At 37.7% G+C, this 13,588-nt stretch overlaps 1 protein-coding gene across 2 annotated transcripts in view; it reads left to right on the top strand.

Moving 5' to 3' along the window:
* KITLG (KIT ligand) overlaps window positions 1-13,588 on the top strand; it is a 52,323-nt gene that overhangs the window by 17,537 nt on the left and 21,198 nt on the right. For both annotated transcript variants that reach the window (XM_066183354.1, XM_066183353.1), the window contains exon 2: window positions 6,512-6,625. In XM_066183354.1, the coding sequence (XP_066039451.1) occupies window positions 6,512-6,625 (114 nt within the window). The remainder of the gene's footprint in view (window positions 1-6,511; window positions 6,626-13,588) is intronic.

Genomic DNA, 13,588 nt, shown 5'->3' with positions numbered 1-13,588 from the left:
TTTTGTAGTTTACTGAATGCAATTGCAAAACACCTGAATTCCATTGATTTGCAGGGCAAACTCTGTATCGATTTACACTTCTTGCTTATCACATTCATCTTGGTTTCAGCTGAAACACACAAACCAAACTCAGCAGGAGTTTGAGTGCTCCTTACCAAGTGCAACAGTAGCACATTGGCTGGAGCAGCCAGCTGCATCTGTCAAGAAGAGCTGCGAGGGGTAGAGGATAATAGCACTTGCCTGAGGTCATATGAAATGAAGTTGGCATGTAGTCTTAAGCAGCTTCCCGGTTTTCCCAAGGTCTAAATGGTGGGAAAGAATGGTGTGACTCATCATTTTCTCAGCACTGTAAAGACTACATATCTTAAATTTGTCTGATTCAGGAAATAGATGTGCATAACTTGGCAGAACTAGAGAATGGTTTCTCCTTCCAGCTGAAAATGAAAAATACTGGAGAAAAAGTAGTTCTGCATTAGCACTTAACAGATTTGAGACTACCTTTTATCCATTGACCTGAATAGAATTATTTCCAGTTCATTAAGAGTGTACCTTAGAAGGGAACTGGCCTATAAGCATCTGAATACAGCAATTGGCTTTGCTTTTGCACATATGGCTGGTGGAGTGCCACTTTAACATTCTGCCACCAAATGAACAGTTAGATGAAAACTCCCATTCTTGTCATTCTAGGAGTCGCCTGTGGATACAGAAGTGACTGCAGAGGTGTGGGGGAAGAGGTTCTAGGGTTGAGAAAGTCACAGAAGGGCAAATAGAGTATTGTCACAAAAAGACCAAACAGCTGTGAAAGCAAGTTGTCTGTTGAACTCATTTGAATGTAGGTAGCAATGGCACCTCTCCCTCGTTATATCTGTAGCACAAACTTGTTAATTTCCTTCCCCTTAGCCCCTTGAGTACCCTCATATTATTTATTTTAGATATTTTATGCAGAACTGAGTATAAATTACACTGTGTTTTGTAAATAACCAAATATATGTTTAAATATTTTGTGTCCAAAACATTCTAGAACTTACTCTGAAAAAGAGTGACTAGTATTTCTGTAGTCTGTGTTTAAATCAAAACACAGAAAAATTACTCTGATACTCTCTGTTGCTTCCTTTTATCATCATACTCTTTACTACACATCATTGTTTAAAAAAATAAATAGTGGTATCAGTCACTAAAAAAATATGTTTCTGGATTTTGTAATCATTACAAAGCATGGAGGGTGTGATTAAGAGATTTTTAGGTGTCTCACCCCTGCAGAGTGACTTACTGAGCATTTTGTTCATTGGACTGCCAAAAGGTTGTTCAAAAAAAACTCACATGTTGACTGGGGAGCTTTTCAGAAGTTAGGGTGCCCAGGTGGAAGAGCATGTGTGAGACAAGGATACGCACAGACATTCTGATGCCTGTTCAGGGAACACGTCTGTTTTTCTACATGTTGCCTTGACGATGTAAAATGCATAAATATTGTGAAAAATAAGGGTCAGGAGTACCGACGTACCCCTCGTTTGCCCCTTTTAGCCAGGAAGCCATAACAGGCAGGAAATCTGCTCCAGGGGTAGATGTGTAGATGTGGCACTTAGGGGCATGGTCTCTTCTGGTGAATTTGGCACTGCTGGGTTTATGGTTGGACTTGATGATCTTAGAGGTCTTTTCCAACCTAAATGATTCTATGATTCCACTATAATTACAAGGTAGATATATCAGAGGATCACAGCTCAACTCCCATGTGTTGGAATTAACCTTGGTTATAGGAGATGTAACTCCGGTCTGTCACTTAGAGAACACCCCAGTAGATAGGCTGTTGTATTAGGTGAGACTAGTGCCAGTTTTCATGGACAGGGGGTGTACAATAGACTTAATACTTAAATATGCATTATTCAGAGTTAGCGCAGTGCTTCCTTCAGCGACTCTGAAGTTATTTTCTGGGTACTGGAGAGTGTGCAGGGGACACTGCCAGTTCCAAATGTGCTTGCCAAGTACTTCATTGTTTCCAGAACTAGGTGGTGGTGAGTAGGTGACTTCTTTTTCCACACTTAACTCACTTTTTTGGGGGCTTGAGCAATATTTAGCACTTAAGCAGTATTTAGGCATGGCCATGTGGGCTATTAAAGCTAGCACTGCCATTTGCGGGTTGGAATGTATCACTGAATACTATGAAAATGGTTATTGGATTACATGCTGTGTAAATGCTCTTCTTTCATTTAAAGATTTTTCTATGCTGGCAGTTAATTTCTTAATTTGTTTAAGACAGTTCTTCCATGACTTTAATTATTTAATCTCTATCACAGCAAAATAACTAAATAGACATAGGAAAGAATTACTGTGCTTCTATGCATCTGGATGCTTTGTGGTTAAAAAAAAAAAAAAAAAAAAGAAAAAGCTGAGAAATATTTTCTTGCTATTTACGTTTTCTCCGAATCTTCTTACAAAAGGCTTTTTTGGGGCATAAATGTGAACATTAAGTTAGCTGTCCATGACTGACCAACTAGTGTTGTCTGTGACAGAAGTTCACAAGCTGTGTCTCAGCCAAGCAGCATGTAAACACTCTCTGAGGGGCCAATATTGAAAGATGTTCCTACTCCCACATTAAAAGGAGTGAAAAATAAATTTGGGAAGTCTGGCCCAGGGTGAATATTCTTCCACATTGTCAGCTAACCTACTTCAGCTGTGGCTTGGTTGTGGTTAATCAGATGATTTGCTCTGGAAACTGGGCTGAAAAATTCCATGGCTAATATGATTTGAAAACAAGAAGTTTTAAAATGGAGAACCCATTCATCTGTGGAGTTACTACCTCTCCCTGTGCTTGATTTTTTTTTTGTGGTTTGTTATTTGCCTTTTTTTAATTACTCTCCCTGCTTGTGATTAGAAGTGTTATCAGGACAACTAGATATTTGGAAATGTCCAGACTTTCCAAAGTTTGGTTTGTTTAACAATGTGGTATTCCCCTTGCTGCTTTCCACTTAAGGAATTAGCTGAACATTAACATGATTGAGCATCTTTCCTAGCATACTGTGAAAGAGATGCTAAACCACTCACTCAGCAGCCTTTGTCAACACTTCAGATTGTAAATAAAGAACGTAAATGAAAAGGTTGTTGATTTACACCTGAAAGGGTGGTCCTCAACACATTGGATCACTAGCTAATCTTCTAAAATGCTGTTTACTGAAATTCTAGATTGTGGCTTACAAGAAATTGTGCAAATCATTTGCAGAATAAACAAATGTGTATACTTGAAATCTTTAGTTTTAATTATCCTTTTAAGTCTCATCATTATTTTTTCCCCCTTGCACAAGTTTAAATATTCAGTATTTATGAGATTTCAGAATCTAAAGACAACCGAATAGTTTCAAGCCAAAAATAGGAAGAAGCGTTTTGGTGTATAGGTCTGCCTCCTGTCTGCTATATATCTTCAATTTAATGCTAATAGATGATGTGTGACTAAATTCTGAGGACAGCTTTGAAAAATCCCATGTTAACTTAGGGGTAATTAAATATGGAAATCTGTTATGAATGCTGTGTAGGTAACTTTTATTTATGCTTAGTAAAGTATAAAATGGGCATCTCTATTCATAAAGCTATTGTTTAGGGCTCCCTTTTGTTCTGTCCTTGATTTAATTCAGTCTAATCAAGTTTTGCTCAAATAGCAGGTTTGGTCATTAGTAAATAACACAAAAATAGCTCAACTCTTTGATCTGCATAGTCTTTGCATATAATGTGCTTGAAGGCATGCGTAATATAAATATTTTGTAAGTGCAAATAATTAAAAGATTTTGTATAATAGACATGTTGAAACTAGCAGTATTTTGAAAATTTTCAGTTCCTGTTGGATGACACAGGGAGAATAAGCAAGAAAAATCTCAGAATTTTCAAATCATTTGGTTTTAATAGCAGTTATAAAGTTATTATGGTTTTAAATCCCATTATTTACAGAGGAGAAAAAAATTTATTTATATAATTATAAAATGTATAGTGATTATAACCTTCATGTATGAACTGTCTTTATATTCAGAAGTACCAAAAACTGACAAGGTGCATCAAAGTTCTGGTTTTATTTGGAGTGTGCTACTGTGTTTATTAATGTTACTTAGTCAATCTGCTGAAAAAATATTTCTAGTTAAAGAATTTTGTTACTTTTTTGGTTATTAGACTATTATTTTTTACATCATCCTATGACCGTGACACAGTTCAGTGAACAAATTCCCTCTTCACATAGTAATCAATACTGAGGAATCCAATAAAGAAATTGTCAGTTCCTGGTGTGAACTCCACCTCCAAAAAACACGTCGGGGAAAAGTCCCTGCCGGTGTAGCTGCTCATGCACTGGTTTACTCCAAAGGGTGAACTACTCAGTTTTCATTCTTGAAAGATGTATAGTTATTTCATTTTGGAGCTAGTTGTCATTAACTTCCTGCCTTTTTTACGGCAATTTATTTCCAAAAATTGTGTATGAGGAGGTAGCCTGTTAACTTGAGGTCACCTTTTGTTTCCTCTGTGATTCTGAAGCTTATGTAGGAAAGGGAAACATATCTCTTGATCACCTAAAACCAGTTCTTAAACAGCTTTGAGCTCTATTACACTGCAAGGAGCTCTCGAAGGTCCTTTCTGAAACTAAATCCTTGCATTTACCCAGAGCTCAAGTTGTTCTTATATATATAACTGCAAAGCTTTGTATAGCTTAAAATACAGAGGCTTTGTAAGATGAGCTATTAATTATTCTTAATCCTTCACATTGGTAATTACGTTCAGTAATTATTTGTTCAACTATTAAAATAAAAGTATTTCTAAGTGCTAGTTTTCTTGAAGCAAGAAACATTTTCAAAAGACCAGTTGCATGTTGCAAATGCACTTTGCTCATACTTTTGATTCCTTTCCCTGTGGTGTCTGAGGGTACAGTTTAGGGAAAGGCAAGTGCAGGCTCCATTGAAATCAGCAGTCCTGGCTTGTCTCATCTTTGACAGAGCATTTCAGCTGTGTCAGTTACTTGGATCAGAGAGCTGAAAAATACTACATGAAAACAAAAATGGAAGTTGTCTGCCTGGTACAACTGACTAAACCATCAGTGCCAGTGCAAGAGGTACAGAAAGGAGGCTAGACTGTCTTTTCTACCAGCAGCCCACACTGGTGTTACCTTAATGTGTCAGGAAACTATATTCTAAGAAAGCAAACAACTGGTTTTACTTGTAGGATAGATACAGGATTTAAGAGATGAAAGATACATGAAAGAGATTACTCTTGTCATTTAACAGCTCTTTTAGGTAAAGTGCCTGGCACTGTTCTGTCAAGTTTATGAAGCTCCTGAGCAATCTTTATTATCATTCTTTCTTAGGCCATCTAGATTACTATAATGATACTTCATCTTTTTAATCAGTGTTTTTTCTCTTGTTTTCCTAGAGGATTGTGTCACTGTTGTTTCATTTGCTTTGGTCTTAAATTGAAAGGTTGGAGAGCATATGAAGGCAAGGGTGGAGGCTGGAGTTCTCTACCTGTCACACAGAACAGACGGAGCTGAGCTGTATCTTAGTTTGTGCAAAAGCAATTTCTGATCTCAGTCCTGCACAGGCAAATTCCATACTTGCTGTAAATGTACACCATCATCGGCTTTTGCTGACAGCTTCAGTCAGCTGGCACAAGAAGCTTCACAACCCGAGGCAACTTTTGATTATCCATAGCTTAAATGCTTTAACATTCTGGAAATTAAGATCTGCAGCTTAAACTTGGCACAGGGCTCTGTGGGAAACCAATGAAGCACAAGGAACAACAGAAGGCGAGGAAGTTCAGGCAGTGTAGCCAAGGAGACACCCAGGTGCATCACAGCTAGTTATCTGGTGCTTTTCTGTGTGAGTCTTAGAAGTCTGTGTCAGTAAATTGCATTGCTGTTTCCAATAGGATTTAGGAGGGGAATGTAGTGCCAAAGCCAAGCTGGCACTTCTGAGAGGCCAGAGCACGTCACTTGGAGAAGACGTACTGTATTGCTGTTTGAGATGTCAGTATCTGGGCAGAGTCCAGTTGTGGGTTTGCTTGCAGTTTAAGTACTCAAATGAAATGGCTGTGATTATGAACTTTCTCCTTTTGTCTTCATGTCGTCTGGTATAATTTTGTTCCTTTTCGTTTATCACATTAGAGCCACAGATCTATCAGGTGAATGACAAGTATTAATCAACTGTATTTTGATGATAAAGAATATTGCAAAGTTTGTATCTTTCTCTTCTTTGGTATCTCTAAATTTTGCAAAAACCCAGATAAGCATGACCCTGTGCAAGTAACCTGATGGCTCAATATTAGGTTTTCCATTAATACTCTGAAGATATTTGCTTCCAGAAAAGATTAATTAAGTGCATGTTTGTGAATTCCTGCCATGAAGATGATACTGTAATGCTACAAGAGTATAAAGAGTATTGTTGCGTCTACACTTCACATATGAAAAACATTACTACAATCTATTGTTACTTCATATTTGACGATTGCTTACTTGGGGTTTCTTGTTTCTTTTTTCTTTTTTACTAAACAGACTTGGATTATCACTTGCTTTTGTCTTCAACTACTCCTGCTTAATCCGCTTGTCAAAGCCCAGAGATCCTGCGGGAATCCAGTCACAGATGATGTGAATGACATTGCAAAATTGGTAAGTACCTTTTATTTATATTATTCTGTATGTTAAAAAATAGTCAGTGTCTAAGGGTGCTTACATTTCTAAGCAAAGTTAATAAGTCTGTATTAGAACTAGGGGAATATTAAAAGAAAATCCATCAACATCTGTCACTTGAACAAAACCTTTTTTTTTGCAGTGAGAGTAGTTCCAGTGTTAATTGAAGAGATTACCTTGACCAAAATGGAGTGTATGTACATAAGTAGTTTTCTGACTCTAAACTTCAATAAAAGTAATCAAAAATTTTTATTTACTCAAGCATTCGTTCAGAACAGATTGTTTCTCATGCAGATGAAAGATTATCATCTTTGTGTTACCAAATCACGTGGAGCAGACTGGCAACAAACAGCTGAACTGAAGCAGAAGTCTTTACCTTGGGTATATGAAAGACAAGTGCTGTATATAAAAATAGTGTGATATTAGACATCAATGTCGCAATCAAAGCAATAACAATTGAACAGGTTTTGCAGTCTTCAGGTGAGAGTGGGTTACACGCATTATAGGTTTCTCTACTTGCTCTGCCCAGAAGTTTAAGTCTGAAGGACTCACAGCTTCAAATAAAAACGAAATTCGTTTAAGAAAGTTTTAACTGTAACTTAATTGACCACTGCATTAACCTGAAAAACTGCATCTGCTTGCAAAGTCAATTGGTGTTTAGCTCCACTGAAGTTAATAATTATGCTATTTTGCAGTAGTGCAGGATATAACACCAAAGTTTTTAAGAAATAATATATACTGAACACTGAACAAGCATATAGTCATCTGCATATTGAATCTAGCTGAAAATTGTGGCTTCATTGAGGGAAAACAGTTGCAACATCAGTGTTATTACTATCAAACACTTAAATTGGAGCCCCTAGCATTTGCTGCCTGCACAGTGTTCTTAACTTGTTTTCTTTGGTCCTTTTTATATACATTGGCACATAGTGTAAATCTCTAGGGGTTCTCTGTAGTCCTATTTAAATGTTTAGCATTTCAAATTAGTCCCTTTAGGCAGAATTTTGAATTATTGGCATATTTATTCCAGATAATATTTCATCCCTTGGAAGAGTATTAATCTTTGATGTAAACCTGTTGAAAGCATGCAAGAACAGAATTCCTGTGAAGGCTAGTGAAATTGTGTTGTGCAGGGATAGTAATAACTTTTTGTCAATTATGTGTTCTGAGAACAAATGCTTTGACTTTCCTTTTGGTTTAAACTTCAAGATTGTATAAATACAGATTACAAAATATGTGGAAGCAGCTTGAATAATCATGCTGTCCGCTAGTTACACTGTTCTTCTGCTACTGCCAAACTTGAGTAGAGTGGGATTGGGCTGAGCTTCTTCAGACACCCCTCCATGAGGATGCTGTATGGTCATTCTCCTGACTTAGACCCACATCCTTCAGATCACCCTACAAATGCAAAAGTGACCAAGCAAGTTCCAAGATACTTTGGCTTGGAGAAATAACAGAGAGATGCACAAAGTACAATGCCCCAGACAATCTCTCTGTTTTGACTTGCATGAGTTGTTCTGGGACTGTTTTGAGGAAAGCCTGTCTCCCTGTTTTGTCTATGTTAATATTTGCAGAAAAAATTTCAATGAAGTCACTTAAAAGAATTAAAAGGATAAGTTGAAAATAAGTTTAGTACCCTCAATTTAGTATAAGAACTCTTTGTTTCAATTAGTGTGACTATATTTCAAGTTGACTGTTCTCTTTTGAAATTCTACATCATGGCAACTAGACATTGAGAACAAAATTTTAAAAATGCATAATAAGGTTTAAAGTATTTTTAAAGCAAAACTTTGTTAGCTGACAGTGTGAATATGAGAAGGGAGAAGCCTACAGAAAATATTGACTGATCATACTACTTTGTAGCAAGTACAGGTTTTTTATACTCTATGAACTATAACCTTAGTACATATAAAAATGACTCCAACATGATATTACTTAAAAATATGGTGCAGGAGACCCTAAAACTCTTGCCAATTGAAATAAAAATTTTGTACCATTTCTGCTTTTTAAAATACAATATGAACATTGATTTAAGGAATGATATTCTGATGATGTGTATCTTCAAAATTCAACCCAATCCCTCAACTACTCCTCATATGACTTAGTCTCTAGACCCCTCCCCAGCTTTACTGTCCTTCTCTGTTGTTCCTCTGTTAGTGAGGGGCCCAGAACTGGACAAAGGACTTGTGCTGTGGCCTCACAGGGGCCAGGTACTGGGAGACAATCACTTCCCTGGTCCTGCTTGGCCACACTATTGCTGATAGAGGCCAGGATACCAATGGCCTTCTTGTCCACCTGGGCACATGTTGGATCATGTTCAGCCAGCTCTCAACCAGCACCCTCAGGTCCTTTTCCTCCAGGCAGCCACTGTTCCCCTAGTCTGTAGCACAGGGTAGTGTTACTATGGCAAGTGCAGAACCTGGCACTTGGCTTTATTGAACCTCAGACAATTGGTCCCAGTCAACTGATCCAGCCTGTCCAGGTCCCTCTGCAGAGCCTTCCTACATTCCAGCAGATCAACTCTACCACCCACCTTAGTGACTGACTGTTCTTGGTCACCTTGTCCAGATCATCAATAAAGATAATAAACTGATACTGCTGACCCCAATAGTGAGCCCTGCGAGCACTAATCACCACCTGGTTCTGGCACCATTCACCATCAGCCTGTGGGCCTGGCCATCCAGACAATTTTTACCCATGAAAGGTGTACTTGTCCAAAGCATGAGCTGCCATCTTCTCCAGGAGAATGCTGTGGGAGACAGTATCAAGGGCTTTACTGAAATCCAGGTAGACAACATCCACATCCTTTCCCTTTGTCTGGACATCCTGTTGGCCTTTAAGTAAAAGTTTTATTTTTTTTTGCTGATATTGTTTCAGACTATGAATCGGGTTCATTCCAAAGAATCTGTGCCTGTAGAACATAGGGTCTTTAATAAATATCCTCCCCTTTCATACTGAGAACAGATTGTAGCCTGGAGGATTTCACAGAAGTGTTAAGTGTACAGTTATTGCTCAAAGTTATTATGATGTTATCCACAAACTCTGTCACATTTGGACATAGTGATATAATAGTTGTTCCTAAATGCTTTATTCTCAGCCAGACTTTCATGTTCTTTAATCCTTTTTGTCCTCATTCATGAGTATAGTCCTGTCTCTGTGTGCAGTAAACTATCTGTTCAGTGGTAGTGCACAAATCCCACAAATACCTTAGGATATTTGCCTCTCTTCCTTCTGTCTCATAACAAATTATCAGACATATTTAGTCTAGAGCCTAGATTCAGTTTGGCATGAATCCTCCTTAGAGTATGATCTCTTTCATCTCCCCAAAATGTTAGCCTTTCCTGGGCCATTTCTCCTCACTGTAAAGTTACATCACCATCTCTCCCCAGACATTCAGGTCTTCAACAAAGGTGTCTGATTTGGGTCTTGATGCTTCACAGACCCTTCAAAGTTCACTTTTAAAATCTTCATTAATCTTCATTATTTTTCTTCTCATAATAGGAGAAATTTTTTTTTTGTTGTTCTCTGGACAAACAAGTACATTCTTCTTCCATATTCTTGGTCAATAAAAATCCAGTCTATGAAAAATCTTTTTCTAGCTTCAGCTTCTGTAGTTTTGATCTTCTGTCTCTTCACATGCTGCTCTGACCCTTTATCTTCTACTTATTTCCTTCAGGCCGTTCCTCCTTTTTTTTCCACTATCAATGGCAAGCTTCTTGGGTTTATCTTCAAAGGTACTATTAACACTGCCTGTGTTGTCATAACACATGCTGAGTTTGCCCTCAACTTCTCCTCATTATTTCCATGGTATCCATTACCCTGTTTGTGGCTGCAGGAAAGATACTCCTTGATGAACTCCAGGTAGATTCCCATCCTCTTCCTATCTCATGCTAAGATTCTTCGCATTATGAATCTGTATCCCTCATTTGGCTTTTTCTCTAGTATGTTCCCCCCCCTTCTACTGCAGTACACCTACAGCTTGCTAAACAGTGCCTCAATTCCCTACCTAGTCTTCATTTATTTGGTACTGGGCTTGCTCCAAGTACTGTAAACCCTCTACATCGCTCGTAGAAAATTCCCAAGCATGACTGTGGCTGTGTTCTGCTCAACTTTATTGTACCTTAGGTATATGAGAACTTGCCTCAGCCAAGACCCTCTGTGAATATAGATGTTAGATGTCTACTAAGCTTAAGCTGTTGGAGAATAAGGCACGGTGTGCAGTGCCTGAAAATGTGGGTCATTTGCCTAATCAACTTTGTTTTGAGTAATAAATTGAGGACAGATGTGTGGCGTAACTTGTTTTCAGTGGTTTTAATCCGGATTTTCACTAGCATCATGCTAGACTCACGCCAGAAGAAAGAATTGGAAAGAAAGTAATTCAATAACCATGAGGTTTCTGAGCATTAACCAATGTAAGACCAAACCAGACTGGTATCTCTTCATTAAAAAATTATTTGTATATTCTATAAGATTAAATTTATTCACATCTAGGTAATATAATTTTGTCATATGAAGAATATATCCTAAGTAAAATGATCTTAAAAAGCAAAGAACAATTGAACAATCATTTTTGTTTTTTAATGGTGAGAACTTTAAAAGAGCATAATTTCGTACCTATAGAGAAGGAAAGTATTTAGAGAGTATTCATTCTGCACTACTCATCACATGACCTGCTTCTTTTGTAATGAAGATGTCTGGAGGGAAGCACTTTACTTGATGAGCAAATGTTCTGTATTATGAAACTGTAATTGCAGCACCTGTCAATAAAATCTGTCCCCATTGTTCGTTTCAGCACAGTAAGTCAGCAGAAAGCTGCATCACTGTAATTGTGCATTTGATTTTGCATAAAAATTAGGAATCAGTTGTATATATGTTTGTTAAATATGAACATCAAAACCTGCATATAAATAGAATTTTCACTGAGCTGTGCAGGATGTACAGAATATACCTACAGATTTTTGTTTTGTCCATTAACAAAATCTAAGATACCTCTTCTTCTGTGAACTACGTTTCTAAAGCAATTTTCTTCTTTTGAATGTTGGAAGCCCAAACAATAGTCAGGATTTACTGACCGGTTCCTTGTTTGAGACATGCTGTCAAATACTTTGCTTTCACATTGCATCTTTGCTGTAAATATGTACTTTACACTCTCTGCCACATTTGATTTTTATTTTTAAATGGATCTAGCTCTCCTGAGTGAAGGGGTTATAAAAAATTATCCAGAGTTGTTATGCTGCAAATAATCTGCCACTATGACTGTCAAAAGTGTGAACGGAAATCGTTAGCATGTTGTCTTAAGCCAAATGATGAAGATTTTATTAACTGCTTCATTAGCAGATGAGATAGAGTAGATTGCAGAGATGAAGTACAGACAGTGGAAACTCCTGCAGGAAAAGAAAAGCCAGAGAAGCAGTGAGAAAGAGCTAGAGAGGGACTTTTGACAAGGGCATGTAGTGCTATTACAAAGGGGAATGGCTTTAAACTGAAAGAAGAGAAATTTAGATTAGATGTAAGCAAAAAATTCTTTACTGTGAGGGTGGTGAGGCAGTGGAGCAGTTGCCCGGAGAAATGGTGGGTGGCCCTTCCCTAGGAAAAGTGTCAGGACCAAGTTGAATGGGTCTCTGAGCAACCAGGAGTAGTGTCCATGGTAGGGGGTTGGAACCAGATGATCTATAATGTCCCTTCCAACCCAAACCATTCTATTATTCTATGGGAAGAACAGGAAAATAGAAATAGAGAGAAATTCAAGGCAGAAATTATATCCGAAAGGAAAGTATGTTTTTTCCCATCATATGCTTCAGAATAAAAAAGTACACACTGACAATGGAAAAATGGTATTTTTTACTTTATTAACATACTTGATCTTTTTTACGTGCATAAGAAATTATATATTACAATCTAATATAGTGGTTATAATCTATCTCCTTATAATTTTCATAACAATTGCAATAAAGGGAATTTTCAAGAGCGGTAGCCCTCATTTCAAAGCATGTGACTGCAGACAGGTCATCTCTCACATCTGCTGTTGGTATGAAAGAGTAGTTTATGGAACCCAAATCACTTTTACATCCTTTTTTCATTTCTCCATCTATGTGACCGTGAGTATATTTTAAAATTTGTTTGGGTTCTGCAGTGTTAACAGTTCTGTGTTAAACATTCAGACCTCTCTATGTCAAAAGTAATGTTACATTCCTCAGTATGAGATTTTGTTACAACTGGGAATATAGCCCTTATTGTTGGTTTTATATGGATTTAAAGACATTAATCTAGATTCCCTGCTCTTCAACTTTTCTCAGCCTGTTGGGATATGTGTAATCACACACAGCCACTAAATCAGAGAAAAATTTTGTGACATTTTAATTGAAATTCATGCTTATGGTTCTATGCATTCCTTTGCAAGATTATCAGTTGACATTCTCTATAATAATCACAACTCTTACTTCTGTTTTAACCAAGGTAAGTTGTGCAGGCAGGTGTTTTGTGATCCCCCAGGTTTGTCACTGTACTCATAGAGTTGAGTAGAGGAACAAATAAAAGCGCCATTCCAGGACTCAGGTGGTTTCAAGGGACAGTTCTTTTCCACAGAGCTTTGCTCAGGCAGGGCTAAGCTGACTTGTCATCTTGGCATCATTGGAAGCCACAGCAGTCAGGCACCCTGCACAGAGCAGGTGTGCAGAGTCCATTCATTCCTTCCAGGATCATTTCAGCTTATGAAAATCAAGTGGTTGGGTTTAGATCAGAGTCTTGGAGGCTAGTGTTCAACAAAATTTCAAGATACATTTCAGCAAAGAAAGAGAGTAAAAAAATGCAGACCTAGTACAGACATATCCTTCACTCTTACATCAGGGGCTTTACCCGATTTTCTGTGTGCAGGTTGGGAAGTCCAAGTGAGACACAAACGTAACTCCCTCGCTTTGACTAAGATCCATCGTTTACCAGCAC

Source organism: Chamaea fasciata, unplaced genomic scaffold (genome assembly GCF_029207755.1).
Source record: "Chamaea fasciata isolate MVZ Bird 193981 ecotype frontalis unplaced genomic scaffold, bChaFas1.0.hap1 SCAF_5, whole genome shotgun sequence".
NCBI classification, from domain to species: Eukaryota; Metazoa; Chordata; class Aves; order Passeriformes; family Sylviidae; genus Chamaea; species Chamaea fasciata.
The sequence above is the reverse complement of the archived record's forward strand: the minus strand, read 5'-3'. Positions and strand labels throughout refer to the sequence as shown.